At 39.2% G+C, this 17,890-nt stretch overlaps 1 protein-coding gene across 2 annotated transcripts in view; it reads left to right on the top strand.

Moving 5' to 3' along the window:
- NAIP (NLR family apoptosis inhibitory protein) overlaps positions 1 to 17,119 on the top strand; it is a gene marked incomplete at both ends in the record, with an annotated part of 29,191 nt that extends 12,072 nt beyond the window's left edge. For both annotated transcript variants that reach the window (XM_079701800.1, XM_079701799.1), the window contains 8 exons: positions 2,715 to 2,796; positions 4,256 to 4,310; positions 4,420 to 6,528; positions 10,924 to 11,091; positions 12,235 to 12,387; positions 12,739 to 12,825; positions 14,317 to 14,481; positions 16,755 to 17,119. In XM_079701800.1, the coding sequence (XP_079557926.1) occupies positions 2,715 to 2,796; positions 4,256 to 4,310; positions 4,420 to 6,528; positions 10,924 to 11,091; positions 12,235 to 12,387; positions 12,739 to 12,825; positions 14,317 to 14,481; positions 16,755 to 17,119 (3,184 nt within the window). The remainder of the gene's footprint in view (positions 1 to 2,714; positions 2,797 to 4,255; positions 4,311 to 4,419; positions 6,529 to 10,923; positions 11,092 to 12,234; positions 12,388 to 12,738; positions 12,826 to 14,316; positions 14,482 to 16,754) is intronic.
- Between the last annotated feature and the right edge of the window lie 771 nt (positions 17,120 to 17,890).

The raw sequence follows: 17,890 nt of genomic DNA, 5'->3' as shown, positions 1-17,890 counted from the left end.
TGCCCTTGCTTTCATGACCCCTTTCCCATCTAGCCTTCCTCTCACTATAGTCACAGTACAGTTTTGGTTCAATCATTATTTTCACATTACATGTTTACATTAGCATGACTTCATAAAGGCGGAGCCTAGTAATAAATAATTTACCTTCCCTCCCTGTACCACTTCCAATTTTTGTAGTAGGTAACAATTGTCTCATTAGTATGTTTGCTTAGTTTTTTGGTTTTTGAGGTGAAATTCACACATAAACTATTTTAAAGTGTACAGTCCAGTGGCATTTAGTACATGCACAATGTTATGCAATCACCCCCTGCTGTCTAATTCCAAAACATTTTCATTATCCCAAAAGAGAACTCTGTACCCATTAAGCAGTCATTCCCTATCTCCCCAGTGCACCCTAGCTCCTTAGAGCTACCAGTCAGCTTTCTGTCTCTATAGATTTACTGTTCTGGATATTTCATGTAAATGGAAGCATGTAATATGATCTTTTGTATTTGGCTTCACTTAGCACAATGTTTTGAGGTTCATCCATCTTGTAGAATGTATCAGTACTTCATTCTTTTTTATGGCTGAGATATATGTAATTGTATATGTGTATATGTATATATATGTATGTATTTCAGTTTCTCCATCTCCTCGCCAACACTTGTTATTTTCCTTTTTAAAAAATATACCCATTTTCTTAGTTTTAAAATGTATTTAGCACCAGTTCATCTTCAAATTCTCCCAAATGTTTAAAGCTTCTCTCCAGTCATTCAAACTTGTAAGATAGTGCACCATTTTCATTTTCTTAAAGGAGTCTGTTGTGAAGTCTCTGATCTGCTTCAATATGAACTATTTGTCCTGTAGTCACCCTAGGATCCTGGAATCGTTCTTCATGGTCATCCTAGGGATTCCTATTGCCTCTCTCCTGTGTTATAGCTCCTGTTTCCTGGATCTACTGTCACCCTCCTCTTGGTTTATTCACTCACTTTGTTGTTATTTTGTTTTGTTTAATTGTGGAATTGGATTATGTCTTTTTATTTTTTAATTAATTTTTATCAGAGTATAGTTGCTTTACAATATTGTGTTAGTTTCTGCTGTACAGCAAAATGAATCAGCTATACATATACATATATCCCCTCTTTTTTGGATTTCCTTCCCATTTAGGTCACCACAGTGCATTAGATAGAGTTCCTTGTGCTACACAGTATGTTCTCATTAGTTATCTATTTTATACATAGTGTCAATAGTGTATGTGTATCAATCCCAATCTCCCAATTCCTCCCACCACCCCCATTCTCCCTTGGTATCCATACATTTGTTCTCTATGTCTTTTTATGCTTTGCAAATATAATCATCTATACCATTTTTCTAGATTCCACATATATGTGTTAATATATGATATTTGTTTTTCTCTTTCTGACTCACTTCACTCTATTCATTCACTTTGGAACACTCCTCCACAGTTCCCTGGGAAAGATTGCATAAGCGATACATGTTTTTAGCTTCCATTTAATGCATATATCTGAATATTTATATATATTTTCTCACACTCATTTGGTAGTTTAGCTAGGTATAGAATTCCAGGTTGGAAGTAATTCTAAGTTGAATAGACATTGCTATATTTTCTAATAGCTTCCAATACTGCTGTTGAAATTCCATGTCTTTCTGATTCTTAATCCTTTCATTGCAAACTACTTTTTCCCATCCTGGATGCATTTAGGATTTTCTGTTTGTTTCCAGTGTTCTAAAATTTCATGAATAAATGGCTACTTTTTAATATTTATTTTCTGTAGCTCTTTAACCTTTTTTTTTTTTTGGCTTATTTTTCACTCACCAAACTCTTCAAAAATGTTCAACTGTAAGAGAACATTTTTTTGTTTTCACTTTGTAATTAGTAAGCGCTCTTCCAGAAATAAATATTAATACGAACGGCTCTTAAATACTTCCATCTAATTCTAAGATTCTAAAGAGGATACAGTTTTGAAGGTGTTTTGACAGAAGTAGTTGTATTTTTTTCTTTCTTATTTGGATTTAATATTTTGTAAATTTTTAAACAGTGGGGATATTCTTCTTAATTCTTGGAAAAATAAGCTAGGATGCAGTCTAATTTTATTTAGAACCTCTCCTGGACTCTATCAACTCCCTTTTTGTATGGCATTTTTATTTTTCCTCTGCCTTTTTTGTTTGTCTGTTTTGTTTGTTTTGTGGTTTTTCTTTTTTGGTGCTCCATGTGAGGCTCAAATCTTCTGCCTCTTTTTTTTTTTTTTTTTGCTGTACGCGGGCCTCTCACTGTTGTGGCCTCTCCCATTGCGGAGCACAGGCTCCGGACGCGCAGGCTCAGTGACCATGGCTCATGGGCCCAGCCGCTCCACGGCATGTGGGATCCTCCCAGACTGGGGCACGAACCCGTGTCCCCTGCATCGGCAGGCGGACTCTCAACCACTGCGCCACCAGGGAAGCCCCGGTGGCTTCTCTTGTTGCGGAGCACGGGCTCTAGGTGCGTGGGTTTCAGTAGTTGTGGCATGTGGGCTCAGTAGTTGTGGCTCACGGGCTCTAGGGCTCACAGGCTCAGTAGTTGTGGCGCCTGGGCTTAGTTGCTCCTCAGCATGTGGGATCTTCCCGGACCAGGGCTCAAACCCGTGTCCCCTGCATTGGCAGGCAGATTCTTAAACACTGCGCCACCAGGGAAGTCCCATACAATTATTTTTATAACTTTTAACTTTTGTGCTTAGTTGTCAGTTTCTCTACAATATGAAGTGCTCTGCAGAAGTGATTCCAGACCTTCAGAGCCATGGTGAACTTTCTGACTTAATGGTATGAACACCACCTTGTTTATTTTCAGAGTGTGTGATCATGTGATTAAAAACTGTTTTTGAAAAGGAACTGCTCATCATAAAAAAAATAAATAAATGAATTCTACAAATATCTGTTAAGCACTGATCATGCGCCAGTTGCAGATGGGGATGCTACAATAAACAAAACATAATACCTAGTTTCATGAAATGTAGAGTCAATCCCTTCTACTTTGAGGCCCAGACTTGTTTGGACCTAAAAGTTGATTAGTATCCAGGCTATCTGGATTCCATCTGTGATCATCATTTGGAGGACAGTAAGGTCTGACTTGCAAGTTGGCTTTTCTCAAAGCTGGGAAGATATGTTTCTTTTACAACAGCAACCAACCAACCAAATCAAAAATACAGATTAAATAGGTTGACCCCTTTTTAAACTGAGAAATTCTACATAGTTCTCTAGGAGATTAGCCACTGCCAATTTAATACACACACACCCCTTATTTGAGGCTGTATGTTAGGTGTATTATGTTCGTCATCCCCCAAAAAGAAAACAAGGTAATTTGTCGTTCACTTGATTCATCTTTGCTCATCCCCCCACCTCCCTTAACTAGCTTATTTAAAAAAAATTATTTATTATTTATTATTTATTTATTATGGCTGTGCCGGATCTTAGTTGTGGCATGTGGGATCTTTTAGTTGTGGCATGGAGGCTCATAGTTGTGGCATGTGAACTCTTAGTTGCAGCATGCATGCAGGATCTAGTTCCCCGAGCAGGGATGGAACCCGGGCCCCCTGCACTGGAAGCTGGAGTCTTACCCACTGGACCACCAGGGGAGCCCCTTAAATAGCTTATTTTTAAAGGAAGAAACATAACCTTCCTATATCCCAGGTATGTAATATTTAAAAAACTGTTGATAACTAAGATCAGAAGTTGCACCTAATGATTTCTGGAGGGTCCATCTTGCTCTAGACACTGTGATTCTAATCATCTGGACAGTAATCACGGCTCAAGTCACCCATGGAATGCACTGTTTGGATATCACCCAGGAGCACACACTTGTGTGTGTTTGCAGATCACTTATTGTTTCATATTTGTAGTGCTCCTCCCTGCAACTGGCATAAATACTTGAGGATGGGTTGGGTTTAGAAAATGTCTGGTCCCTAATTGTAATTCAAAGTCCCACCCTCTTATACAAATGCTGATTTATTTATTTATTTATTTATTTATTTGGTTTTGGGGGTTTTTTTTGCGGTACACGGGCCTCTCACTGCTGTGGCCTCTCCCGCCGCAGGGCACAGGCTCCGGACATGCAGGCTCAGTGGCCATGGCCCACGGGCCCAGCCGCTACGCGGCATGTGGAATCCTCCCAGACTGGGGCACGAACCCGCGTCCCCTGCATCGGCAGGCAGACCCCCAACCACTGCGCCACCAGGGAAGCCCCCTACAAATGCTGATTTAATAGAGGATTTTCTTTTCAAAGGAAACTACAAGTGAAAGCAATCTTGAAGAGTCAGCAGTGAGTTCTGCAGTGCCAGGTAAGGATCTGGAAGTAGCACATGGGATTAGATGAATGTGTACATATATTTCTACATAGGGGATTTTAAAAGAGTATTTATAACTGTGCCTCCTTGCTTTTCTCCACAGAGGTGGCCCATGGTGAAGCCCAGTGGCTTCAGGAGGCAAAGAGTCTGAGTGAGCGCCTGAGAAAAGCCTACACCAGTGCCCCTTTCTGCCACATGTCGTTGCTTGAGGTCTCTTCCTGTCTAGCCGCCGATCAGCTGCTGAGTTGTGATCTGTCCCTTGCTTCAAAACACATCATCAATACGGTGCAGGAGCCTGTGGTGTTGCCTGAGGTCTTTGCTAACTTGAACTCTGTCATGTGTGTGGAGGGTGAAGCTGGTAGTGGAAAGACAGTCCTCCTGAAGAAAGTAGCTCTTCTATGGGCATCAGGATGCTGTCCCTTGTTACACAGGTTCCAGCTGGTTTTCTACGTCTCCCTTGGCTCTACCAGACTGGACCAGGGGCTGGCCAATGTCATTTGTGACCAACTCCTAGAGACAGAAGGATCTGTTACTGAAATGGGCCTGAGGAACATCATCCAGCAGTTAAAGAACCAGGTGTTATTCCTTTTGGATGACTACAAAGAGATGTGCTCAATCCCCCAAATCATAGAGAGGATGATTCAAAGAAACCATTTGTCAAGGACCTGCTTATTGATTGCTGTCCATACAAACAAGGCTAAGGACATCCGCCGATACCTAGATACAATTCTAGCGATCAAAGCGTTTCCCTTCTGTAATACCATCTATATATTACGGAAGCTCTTTCCAGATGATTTGACCCGTCTGCGAAAGTTTATGATTGACTTTAGAATGAATGAAACATGGCTGGGAATTCAGAAAACTCCCTTCTTCGTAGCAGCAATCTGTGCTAATTGGCTTCGGTATCCTTTCTGTCACTCCTTTGATGATGTGGCTGTTTTCAAGTCCTATATAGAATGCCTTTTCTTAAAGCACAAAACTGCAGCTGACCTTCTCAAAGCAACTGTGTCCTCCTGTGGTGACCTGGCCTTGAAAGGGTTTTTTTCATCTTGCTTTGAGTTTAGTGATGATGATCTCATAGAAGTAGGGATTGGTGAAGATGAAGATCTAGCCATGTACCTGATGAGCAAATTCACAGCCCAGAGACTGAGGCCAGTCTATCAGTTTTTGAATGCTTCATTCCAAGAATTTCTTGCTGGGATGAGGCTGACTGAACTCCTGGATTCAGATAGGCAAGAGGATCAAGATTCGGGACTTCATTATTTGAAACAAATTAACTCAGCCATGATGGCTATAGGTCCCTATGAAAATTTTTTGAAGTATGTCTCTTGCCACCCTTCAACAAAGGCAGGGCCAACAATTGTATCCCAATTGCTTCTTTTGGTGGATAATCAAGAGACACTGGAGAATATATCTGAAAATGATGACTACCTGAAGCTTCATCCAGAGATTTCAGAGAAGATGCATTGTCTCAGGGTGTTGTGGCAATACTCTCCAGAAGATTACCTTTCACTGGTTTCAAAACATTTACTGGCTCTGGCTGTAAAAATTGCTTATCGAAGCAACACTGTTGCTGCCTGTTCTCCATTTATTTTGCAGTTCCTTCAAGGGAGAACCCTGTCTTTGAGTGTACTTAAGTTACAGTATTTTTTTGACCACCCAGAAAGCCTGTTATTGTTGGGGGGCGTCCAGGTCTCCATAGGAGGAAATAGGTTACCCAAATCAGATTTTTCATTTCTGGAAAAATTTTTCGACAAATCCCAGGCACCAACTATAGATCAGGACTATGCTTCTGCCTTTGAACTTGAGAGTGAATGGAAGCAGAATTTAGTTGAAAAACAAGAAACCGTGAACAGTTTTCTGAACATGCAACTCAAGGCACCAGCAGATATCAGCACTGGCTATTGGAACCTTTCTCCAAAGCAGTACAAGATTCCCCTTCTGGAAGTTCATGTGACTGGTACTGATGCTGTGGATCAGGAGATGCTAAGGTTTCTAACGAAAGTTTTCTCAGCTTCACAGCACATTGAACTCCGCTTGACCAGCAGCACGGGTTTTATTGAAAGCATCCGCCCAGCTCTTGAGCAGTATAAGGCCTCGTTCACCAAGTGCTCCATAAGCCAATCGGAGCTGAGTGCAGTGGAACAGGAACTGCTTCTCACTCTGCCTTCCCTAGAATCTCTTGAAGTCTCAGAGACAACCCATCTACAAGGTAAACCTGCACCTGTTTTAGATGACTGTTAGGATGTGTACTTTTATCTTCTCACTCTTAGTTTTAGGTGGATGAAAACTTCTGAAAGTGTGAGACCATAAATCCTTGCTGATTGACAGATATAAAATAAATCTTTACTAACTTATTTCTGTCAGAAATATGAATTAGTGAAAGGCTTCCAAATAACAGAATGGCTTTCAAACTCTGATAAAAATAATAAAATGACTAATGAAGTCTCTTAATAAACAAATGACTTGTTATTAGTCAAAGAATTATCTGTATGTAAATGATGCTTGAGAATTACCCTCACCCCACCTGCTTCATGGAAGAAAGGGCCTGTACTCTGGGAAGTAAACAAGTGGGAAGTAGTATCTCCCAGTTATTTATGTCTCCTTTCACTTGTCTAAGCAGTGTTTGAGTTTTCAGTGTAGACTTTATCATCTTTCATTAAATTTATTCCTAGGTACTTGTGTTTTTGATACTCTTGTAAATGGTATTTAAATTTTTTCATTTTCTGATTGTTGCTAGTATGGGTTTGATTTTCAGCAGTTTGTTAAATGCCTAGGTGTGCTTTGCTTTGTATCTATCTTACTTGAGGGTCACTGAACATTTTTTTGGATCTGTGGGTTGATATTTATCATCAAATTTAGAAAAATTTTGTTTTTTCAAATATTTTTTATCATGGTAAAACATACATGAAACTTTAAAAGCATTTTTCAGTATACAATTCAGTGGCATTAAGTACAATTACAGTGTTGTGCAACCATCACCACTATCCACTTCCAGAACCTTTTCATCGTCCCAAACTCTGTACCTATTAAACAATAACTCCTCCTTCTCCCCAGATGCTGATGTCTCTATGAATTTGTCTGTTCTATTTCACATAAGTGAATCCATACAATATTTTGTCCTTTTGTGTCTGGCTTCTTTCACGTTTTTAAGGTTCATCCATGTTGTAGAATGTGTCAGAACTTCACTACTTTTATAGCTGAATAATATTTCATTGTATGTATATATCACATTTTATTAATCACTTCATCTGTTGATGGACACCTGCACTGTTTATTCTGGCTAAAGTTGCCATGAACATGGGTGCACAAATATTACTTTGAGACCCTACTTTCAATTCTTTTGGATATATACCCAGAAGTGGAATTATTGGCTATTAATGATAGTAATTCTATTTTAATTTTCAAGGAAACTCCAAACTGTTTTCCATGCTGGCTGCAGCATTTTACATTCCTACAAGCAATGTACAAGGGCTCCAGTTTCTTCACATCCTCAATGCTTTTTTTTTTTTTTTTAAATCAGAGACATCCTAATAAGTGTGAAATTGTATCTCACGTTGGTTTTGATTTGCATTTTCCTAATGACTAATGCTGTTGAGCATCTTTTCATGTGCTTATTGGCTGTTAGTGTGTCTTTTTTGGAGACAGTCTATTAAATCCTTTTGCCCATTTAAAAAAATTGAAGGGTAGTTTATTTACAATTTTGTGTTAGTTTCTGGTGTACAGCAAAGTGATTCAGATAGTGTGTGTGTGTGTGTGTGTATAAACTTTTTCAGATTCTTTTCCATTATAGATCATTACGAGATATTGAATATAGTTCCCTGTGCTATACTGTAGGTCCTTGTTTATTTTATACCTAATAGTCTATATCTGTTAATCTCAAACTCCTAATTTATCCCTCCCTCCCTCTCCTTTCCCCTTTGGTAACCATAAGTTTTTGTCTATGTCTGTGAGTCTATTTCTGTTTTGTAAATAAGTTCATTTGTATCACTTTTTTAGATTCCACATAGAAGTGATATCATATGATATTTGTCTTTCTGTCTGACTTACTTCATTTAGTATGATAATCTCTAGGTCCATCCATGTAGTTGCAAATGGCACTATTTCATTCTTTTTTATGGCTGAGTAATATTCCGTTGTGTGTGTGCATCACATCCTCTTTATCTAGTTATCTGTTGATGGACATTTAGGTTGCTTCCATGTCTTGGCTATTGTAAATAGGACTGCTGTGAACACTGTGGTGCATGTACCCTTTCAAACCATGGTTTTCTCCTGATACATGCCCAGGAGTGGGATTGCTGGATCATATGGTAACTCTATTTTTAGTTTATTATTTTTTTTGGCTGCATTGGGTCTTCATTGCTGCATGCAGCCTTTCTCTAGTTGCAGTGTGTGGGCCTCTCATTGTGGTGGCTTCTCTTGTTGTGGAGCACGGACTCTAGGAGCACGGGCTTCAGTAGTTGTGGCATGTGGGCTCAGTAGTTGTGGTGCACGGGCTTAGTTGCTCCACGGCATGTGGGATCTTCCTGGACCAGGGATTGAACCCGTGCCCCCTGCATTGGCAGGCGGATTCTTAACCACTGCGCCACCAGGGAAGTCCCTATTTTTCGTTTTTTAAAGAACCTCTTTACTGTTTTCCATAGTGGCTGCACCAATTTACATTCCCACCAACAGTGTAGGAGGGTTTTCCTTTTTTCCACATCCTCTCCACCATTTATTTTTGGAGACTTTTTAAATTATTTATTTATTTATGGCTGCGTTGGGTCTTTGTTGCTGCGCGTGGGCAGCTCTTCATTGCGGTGTGTGGTCTTCTCGTTGCAGTGGCTTCTCTTGTTGCAGAGCACAGGCTCTAGGTGTGCGGGCTTCAGTAGTTCTGGGTCGCAGGTTCAGTAGTTGTGGCTTGTGGGCTCTAGAGCACAGGCTCAGTAGTTGTGGTGCACGGGCTTAGTTGCTCTGTGGCATGTGGGATCTTCCTGGACCAAAGCTCGAACCCGTGTCCCCTGCATCGGCAGGTGGATTCTTAACCATTGCGCCACCAGGGAAGTCCCTATTTGTAGACTTTTTGATGGTAGCCATTTTGCCCATTGTCAGGTGATACCTCGTAGTTTTTTTTCGTTTTTTTTTGTTTTTGCGGTACGCCGGCCTCTCACTGTTGTGGCCTCTCCCGTTGCGGAGCACAGGCTCCGGACGCGCAGGCTCAGCGTCCATGGCTCACGGGCCTAGCCACTCCGCGGCATGTGGGATCTTCCTGGACCGGGGCACGAACCTGTGTCCCCTGCATCGGCAGGCGGACTCTCAACCACTGCGCCACCAGGGAAGCCCGAAACCTCGTAGTTGTGATTTGCATTTCTCTAATAATTAGCAATGTTGAGCATCTTATGTGCTTGTTAGCCATCTGTATGTCTTCTTTGGAGAAATGTCCCTTTAGGTCTCCTGCCCATTTTGTGATTGGGTTGTTTGTTCCTTTGTCCATTTTTTAAATTGTGTTGTCTTTTTGAGTTATAGTTCTTTGTATAATTAAATCTTTATTGGACACTTGGTTTTAAAATATTTTCTCTTATAGATTGCCCTTTTCACTGTCTCAATAATGTACTTCAATCTGTAAAGTTTCAAATTTCAATGAAGTCTAATTTGTCTGTTTTTCTTTTGGCTAGTGCTCTTGGTAGCATATCTTAAGAATCTATTGTCAAATCCAAGGTCATGAAGATTTATTTCTGTTTTCTTCTAAGAGTTGTATGGTTTTAGCTCTTATATTTAGGTTGTTGATTCATTTTGAGCCAATTCTGTATATGGTGGTGGGAGGTAAGGGTCCAACTTCGTTGCATGGAGAAATTCAGTTGTCCCAGCCCCATTTGCTGAGATGTCTTTGTGAATCCAGAGTGTAGTACAGGGCTTCTCATATAGTAGATGAGAAATAAAATATTGCCTGCCATATCAGTAAACAAAGGATGTTGTACCTATCAGCAATTGCAGCCACCCCTGATAGTGAGCCCTGAGGAAACTCAGGAAGGAAACAAAGAATACCTGCCATCTAGCAGTCATCAGACTGCAGCCACCCCAAAGGGTGCAGCTTGAAGAAACTCAGGATGTGAAAACACAGGATACTGGCCCCAGATAGCTGAGGTGCACATCAAAAGAATGATTTTAGTGACCCCAGACTCTTGCATCTTCCCATACATAGAAAAGTGCTAAATTCCTTAACTTGAGATACCTAGTTTTCTTTTATTAACAGTAATCTTTTGTTCTGAATACCTGCCTTTGTTGCAAAACTCCTATATATCCTAGCTCCCCGCCTCACTTCCTTGGAGCGGTTTTCTCAGGATTACTTGAGATGCTGCTTCCTGGACTTGAAGTCCTAAGAATGTCCACCGAATAAAACATAACTCAAAACTTTTAGGTTGTGCTTTTTTTTTTTAGTTGACATAATCAGTAAATGCTGCAGAAAGCATTATCTTCATATATGTGCTTTCTAAAAAAGAAAGTCTTATGGTATGTGAAAGGTTTTCATTTGAAATATGAAAATAGTTTGATGAATCAAATGACAGTTTGAAATTTTGCATTTGGAACTCTTTAGATTAATAATGGGAAACTGTGTGTTACTTTCTAGATCAACTCTTTCTTAGTTTGGACAAGTTCTTGTGCTTGAAAGAACTGTCTGTGAATCTGGATGATAAACGAGATGTTGTTTTAGTCATTCCTGAAGAATGCTTAAATCTCCATCATATGGAGAAATTACTGATCAAAATTTTAGCTGAATACGGTCCTTCCAAACTAGGTAAGTGTGGCACTTTGATTTACTTGTTTTTATATCACTTGGAAAACCTACTTGGCCAATAATTTAAGTTAAAGCTTCTGTGGATCTGAGGGTGTAGCCTGTATCCAAGGTAAATTGTCGGAATAGCACTTGTCATTAAAAAATGACAGCTATTTGTAATGATTGAGCTGTTACTACATGGTAGGATTTGTTCTAAGCACTTTATAAATATTAACTCATTTAACCTTCATACCCATTCTACAAGGTAAATACTATTATATTCTCATTTTTACAGTTGGGGAAATGGAGTTATAGAGGTTAAGTACTGGTAATTTGCTCAAGGTCACCCAGATAAGGAAATGGTAAATTTGCAATTAAACACAGGAATTCTGACTTTGAAGTCTGATCTCTTAACCAGTGGTATGTACTGCCTCTCCAAAAATAGTTTGTAGAGTTCTTTTATTTTGTTTTTGTTTAAGTTGCTCTTACGTTGCAACTTAGAGATCTGCCAGATAAGAGGGAAGGAAATCTGATGATTGGTAGTAATCAGAAGCCTTTCCCTGTTTCTCATCAGCCTTTATAAATATATTTCATCAACCATTCTCATGGTTGATGAACAACCTGTACAGCTATCTTTCTTAAATATATCATTTAGCAAAATGACTTAGGTATCATCAATTCCTTAGTTTAGTAAAGACTAAACACTAAAGACTAAAAAAAGGTAAATCTCTACTGAACTGACATGCAGAGCTGCATGCAAAAAAATTTGTAGCTGAAGCTGGAAGTAGTAGTTTTCTTATATTTCTCAGCAGTTTTTTCATCAAATTTAAGTTTTGCTTCAGAGTTGTCACTGCCTTTATATTTCTTTGCATAGTGTTTCTATAGTGTAAACATCATGTGCAAACTCAGAGACATTAGGATGTTAAAGCTGAAGGTTTTAGCTGAGTCAATGCCATTACTATATAGAGGAGAAAACTGATTCCCCAGAGAGGGTAACGACGGTTCACGTAGCTCATCACTTAGTCACAGACCCTGAACCTAAGCCCAATTCATTACATCATGATGCTTTATTTTAATTCACTATTGTTGAAACAAGTTAATAAATTATGACTAATTCTGATAGAAATTTTCAATCTCTGATGCCTTAAATATGATATTTTACAGTCAAATTAATTCAGAATTCTCCAAACCTTCGTGTTTTCCATCTGCAATGTAATTTCTTTTCGGATCTTGAGTCCCTCATGACTGTACTTGCTTCCTGCAAGAAACTTGAAGAAATTAAGCTTACTGGACCATTTTTAAAAGCCGCCCCATTTGGTAAGAGGTGTAATTGTAAAATTTTGGTTTAAGATGCTTCTGTGGACAGTCATTTTTTAACAGCCAAAATTTAGAAATGCAATTGATGTCAAAGAACAAAACTATTGCAATAAATATCTGATCTTAAATGAATTTTCAAGTAAGGTATATTTGTTTCTAGATGTTTAAACATTTCTAGTTATGAGAATTGTTTCCTGAGCAAAGATTTCTGTTATCTACTTGTCATACTAATTAATTCAATCTGAATTATTATATTAATTTGTATCACTTTTAAAATACTCTTTAAACACATTACTTTTTGGTATAAGAAATGTAGCTGACATAACTAAATTTTTCTTTTCCCTCTTATAGTCATTGTTTTACCAAATTTTATTTCTCTGAAGATATTAAATCTTGAGCACCAATATATTCCTGATAAGGAAACAGCTGAAAAATTTGGTATGTTTATAAAACAGTGCCTAAAGCTTGCTCTTTATTCTTTCCCCCATAAAATCCTCCTATTTTGCATTAGCTATAACAAATTATAACATGTATTAGCTGCCCTTGCTCATTAGGAGGGACAGTGCTGCTCAACTTTTACCCTCCAAATGCCTTGATCTCACTTGATGTCTTTCAAAGCAATGTTCTCAGAGTGACTCATTTCTTTGAATACAGATTTGTTTGTTACAGCACTATGCAATTTCTTATTTATTTATTTGTCTGCGCTGGGTCTTAGTTATGGCATGCAGGATCTTCGTTGCCACGTGCGGGATCTTCATTGCGGCATGCTTGATCTTTTAGTTGCAGCATGCGGGATCTTTAGTTGAGGCATTGGGATCTATTTCTCTGACCAGGGATCGAACCTGGGCCCCCTGCATTGGGAGCACAGAGTCTTAGCCACTGGATCACCAGAAGTCCCAGCACCATGCAATTTCATTGCCAGGTATCCATTCCAGACAAGTTAAATACCTGTTGTTTCAAAGGTTTCTAGAATATAGGTGAAACTATCTTTTAAGGTTATGAAAACTCAGTATATGAAAACCTAGATTTAACAAAATGATAACTATAGAGATTACTTTTTCAACTTATTTTTTTATGATTACAAAAGCAGTGTATGCTCTGGAAAAAAGTTCTAACAGGTCTTAAAAGATAAACTGAAGCATATTAAAAATTAAGAATTTATTTGAACAAAAATGGGGACTTCCCTGGTGGCACAGTGCTTAAGAATCTGCCTGCCAATTCAGGGGACACAGGTTCGAGCACTGGTCTGGGAAGATCCCACATGCTGTGGAGCAACTAAGCCCATGCACCACAACTACTGAGCCTGTGCTCTAGAGACCACGAGCCACAACTACTGAAGTCCGCGCTACAAGAGCCCATGCTCTGCAACAAGCGAAGCCATGCTAAGGAGGGATCAAAGTGAAAAGTTATGAGAGTGGTGGGTTGTGAGGATTTAGTGCTAGGAGGAAGAGGCAGAACTCACTAAGGATGACACCAGGACAGAAAGGAAAGGGGCTGAAGGCATTGAGGAGCTAGGAGTATCCTGGAGGCCAGTAGAAGCTTCAGTCTAAAAGAGGAAATGGATGGGAATTCCCTGGTGGTCCAGTGGTTAGGACTCCACTCTTTCACTGCCGAAGGCCCGGGTTCAATCCCAGGTTGGGGAACTGAAAGCTGTGTGGTGCAGCCAAAAAAAAAAAAAAAAAAGGAAATGGAGATGTGATAGGCCTTTTGGACTTCAGTACAGGAAAGACTGGTTGGGGAAGGGTGGAGGAATGGTTGTCTAGAAGTAGCAATGAAGATCAAGGTGTAGGCTGACCCCTTTCTTGGAGAGAAAGAGGAATAGCCTCTATGCTACATGGGGACTCGTATAATGTGCATGATTTTGAGACTTTCAATTACAATTGTTTGGGAACAGAGTACAGAGAATAGCTTTTTTATATCTTCTGATAGCCTACACTTTAGGTTCTCTAAATAACCTGGAAGAATTGATCCTTCCTACTGGGGATGGGATTCATCAAGTGGCCAAACTGATCATCCAGCAATGTCAGCATCTTCAATGTCTCCGCATTCTCTCATTTTTCCAGACTTTGGATGATGACAGCGTGGTGGAAATTGGTGAGATACCCTCAGATAAACTCTTTCAGCTCACATGAAAGCCAGTGGTATTACTCAAGCTTTCTGCTGCAAAATGTCTACAAAAACATTCGTCCTTCTAAAAATGTTCAACCCACTTCCTCATTTTTGCTATCATATTGTTCCCTCTAATGTTCTGTGGATTTTGGTTCGTTCTGGTCAGATTAAGAAGTAAAAGATAGCCTCCCACTTGAGACTACACAAGCCCTCAAGTCCACTCTTAACACCTAGTGTCTCAGACACCTGGCCACATACCCACCATGTACTCCTTTTTATAGTACTTTTTTAAAATAGAAAATTAATACACGTAAAAAGTACAAAATCGTTAAGTGTACAGCTCAATGAGTTTTCAAGTGAACATACTTAAATCTTGTTACTCATACTTGTGTAACAATTACTCATTAGGTTACAATATAGAATATTACATTCCAGAAGCCGCCTTTGTGTCCCTTCTGCCACTGCATTCCCCTCCTTCCCAAAGGTGACCACCATACTGCTTTCTTTCACCATAGGTTAGTTTTACCTGTTTTAAAAATATATGTCACGGAATCCTCCACAGTATGTACTCTTGTGCCTGCCTCTTCGGGCTCAACATACTTGTGATACTGATTCATACTGATGCGTGTGACTATAGAGTTCACTGATTTTCATTTGCTGTATATTGTCCCATGTATGACTATACATACGCCAAGTTATTTATCCATTCAACTGGATATGAGTTGGCTACTATGAATAATGCTGCTATGAACATTTTGTACATGACTGTTGATGCATATATGGAGGTATTTCTAGGGAGGACTTTCAGTCATTTGGTAAATATTCTGTTTTCCATAGTTGTACCAACTTACATTCCTACCAGCAGTTGTTTCACATTCTGGCTACTGCTTGGTATTGTCAGACCTTTAAACTTTAGCCATTCGGGGCTTCCCTGGTGGCGCAGTGGTTGAGAGTCCGCCTGCCGATGCGGGGGAAGCGGGTTCGTGCCCCGGTCTGGGAGGATCCCGCATGCCGCGGAGCGGCTGGGCCCGTGAGCCATGGCCGCTGAGCCTGCGCGTCCGGAGCCTGTGCTCCGCAATGGGAGAGGCCGCAGCAGTGAGAGGCCCGCGTACCACAAAAAAAAAAAAAAAACTTTAGCCATTCTGATGAATCTGTTGTGATATCTCATTGTGGGTTTTCTATTGGTATACGTTTGTGTTATCATTGGTTCAGTTTGGGCAAGTTACATTTTTCTAAGGACTTAAAAACTTTTCTAAAATTGCTCATAATATTTATTTATAATTTTAAAAATATCTGTATGACCTGTGGTGATAGTCCCCTTTTCATTCCTGATATAGTCAATACTTTTTTTTTTTACCTGATTGATTGGTTTTTCAATTTTATTAAATTTTTTTTTCTCTACACGTTTTTCATTTATTCTGCTTTTACCTCTATTATCCCCTGCTACTTCCTTTGGATATAATTTGCTTTTTTTGTCCTACTTTCTTTCTCTTTTTTTTGATATCTTAATTTTCTGCGATGGATAGTTAGAGCACTAACTTTGGCTTTAGCTTCCTCTCACAAGTTTTAGTGTCATATTTTCATTCTCATTCAGTTCAAAATATTTTCTGATTTCAGTTCTTTTTTTTTTGCCACACCAGTTATTTAGAGATGTATCCCTTTTACTTTTATTTATTTATTTAAAAAATTTATTTATTTATTTATTTATGGCTGTGTTAGGTCTTCGTTTCTGTGCGAGGGCTTTCTCTAGTTGCGGCGAGTGGGGGCCACTCCTCATCACGGTGCGCGGGCCTCTCACTATCGCGGCCTCTCTCGTTGTGGAGCACAGGCTCCAGACGCGCAGGCTCAGTAATTGTGGCTCACGGGCCTAGTTGCTCCACGGCATGTGGGATCTTCCCAGACCAGGGCTCAAACCCGTGTCCCCTGCATTGGCAGGCAGACTCTCAAGCACTGCGCCACCAGGGAAGCCCCCTTTTACTTTTAATCTTTCTATGTCCTTATATTTAAAGTGTGTCTCTTGTAAAAATATACAGTTTGGTTTTTTTAAATGTAATTTATTGATCTTTAATACTCCAATTAGAAGTAAATCTATCTAATGTACTTATTGTTAAATTTATATATCTTTATTAAAATTGGGCATTTTCTATTTTAAGTGATGGTGGTAGAAGAGGTTGGTTCAAATAACCTAGGCTACCAGTATTGAAAATAGAAGTCCTTATGATTCTGTTTTCATAAATATTTTGCTTTTATATTTATAGCCAAGGTAGCAATCAATGGAGGTTTCCAGAAACTCAAGAATCTTAATCTTTCAATCAACCACAATATTACAGAGGAAGGATACAGAAACTTCTTTCAAACACTGGACAACATGCCCAACTTGCAAGAGTTAACAATTTCCAGGCATTTCAAAGAATGTATCAAAGCTCAGGCCACAACAGTCAAGTCTTTGAGTCAATGTGTGTTACGACTGCCAAGACTCACTAGACTTAACATGTTAAGTTGGCTCCTGGATGCAGAAGACATCACACTGCTTACTGCCATGATAGAAAGGCATCCTCTATCTAAACACTTCACCCTTCACTGGAAATGGGTATTGCCATTCTCGCCAATCATTCAGAAATAGAAGATTTAGCTAAAAACTGCTAAATCAAGAAAATTTTTGTCAACAATTTAAAAAACCTAATTATCCAAAAACTTGTTATTAAATACTGCATACAAAATAAAATGCATAAGGCATGTAATAAAAAAACCAAACACCTGCTTACCCATTACTGAGCTTAAGAAACAGATTATTACCAGTAACTTTGAAGTTCCTAAATGACCCTCCCCAACCAAAGATCAGACCTTTAATCAAGTTTACGCATCTAACTCTTCATTACCCAGGGTCAGCAACACGCTTTCAGGCTAACTATGGTAAACAGTAACAAACAAAGCCACAGAGAAGGGGGTAGGGAGAGGTGTACCAATCTACCTTAAAGCCACAATATGAAAGGAGTATTCAAGTTATTAGAAAATGGCTAACTTAAGGACTGAATCACTTTCACACACAGGTGAAACGAGGTATTCCTTAATCCTTGTAGGGTCTGTTTTGTACATTTTATTAACTTTGGTATAGCAGGGTTTACTTACACCTTCCCTTTACCAACTGTGTTGGATATGAAGAAATAGGATTTAGGGAAAATGCTTGCATTCTAGAGGCTTTTGATTCAATGCTTATTGTAGAAGCAAAAAAGTGTAGAATTTAGCATTATTGGAAATTAGCTAAATCTGTTTTCAAGAATCTTGAGTATCAGTGTTTTTTTAGATAACCACATGTTTAAGAGTCCAACACATGCATTTATAATGGCCTTAAAATTTTCTTATGAATCCACTTTGCTCAGGGAGAACATATTTT

This window comes from Hyperoodon ampullatus, assembly GCF_949752795.1.
Source record: "Hyperoodon ampullatus genome assembly, chromosome: 4".
NCBI lineage: Eukaryota > Metazoa > Chordata > Mammalia > Artiodactyla > Ziphiidae > Hyperoodon > Hyperoodon ampullatus.
This window is presented reverse-complemented; position numbering and strand designations above follow the sequence as displayed.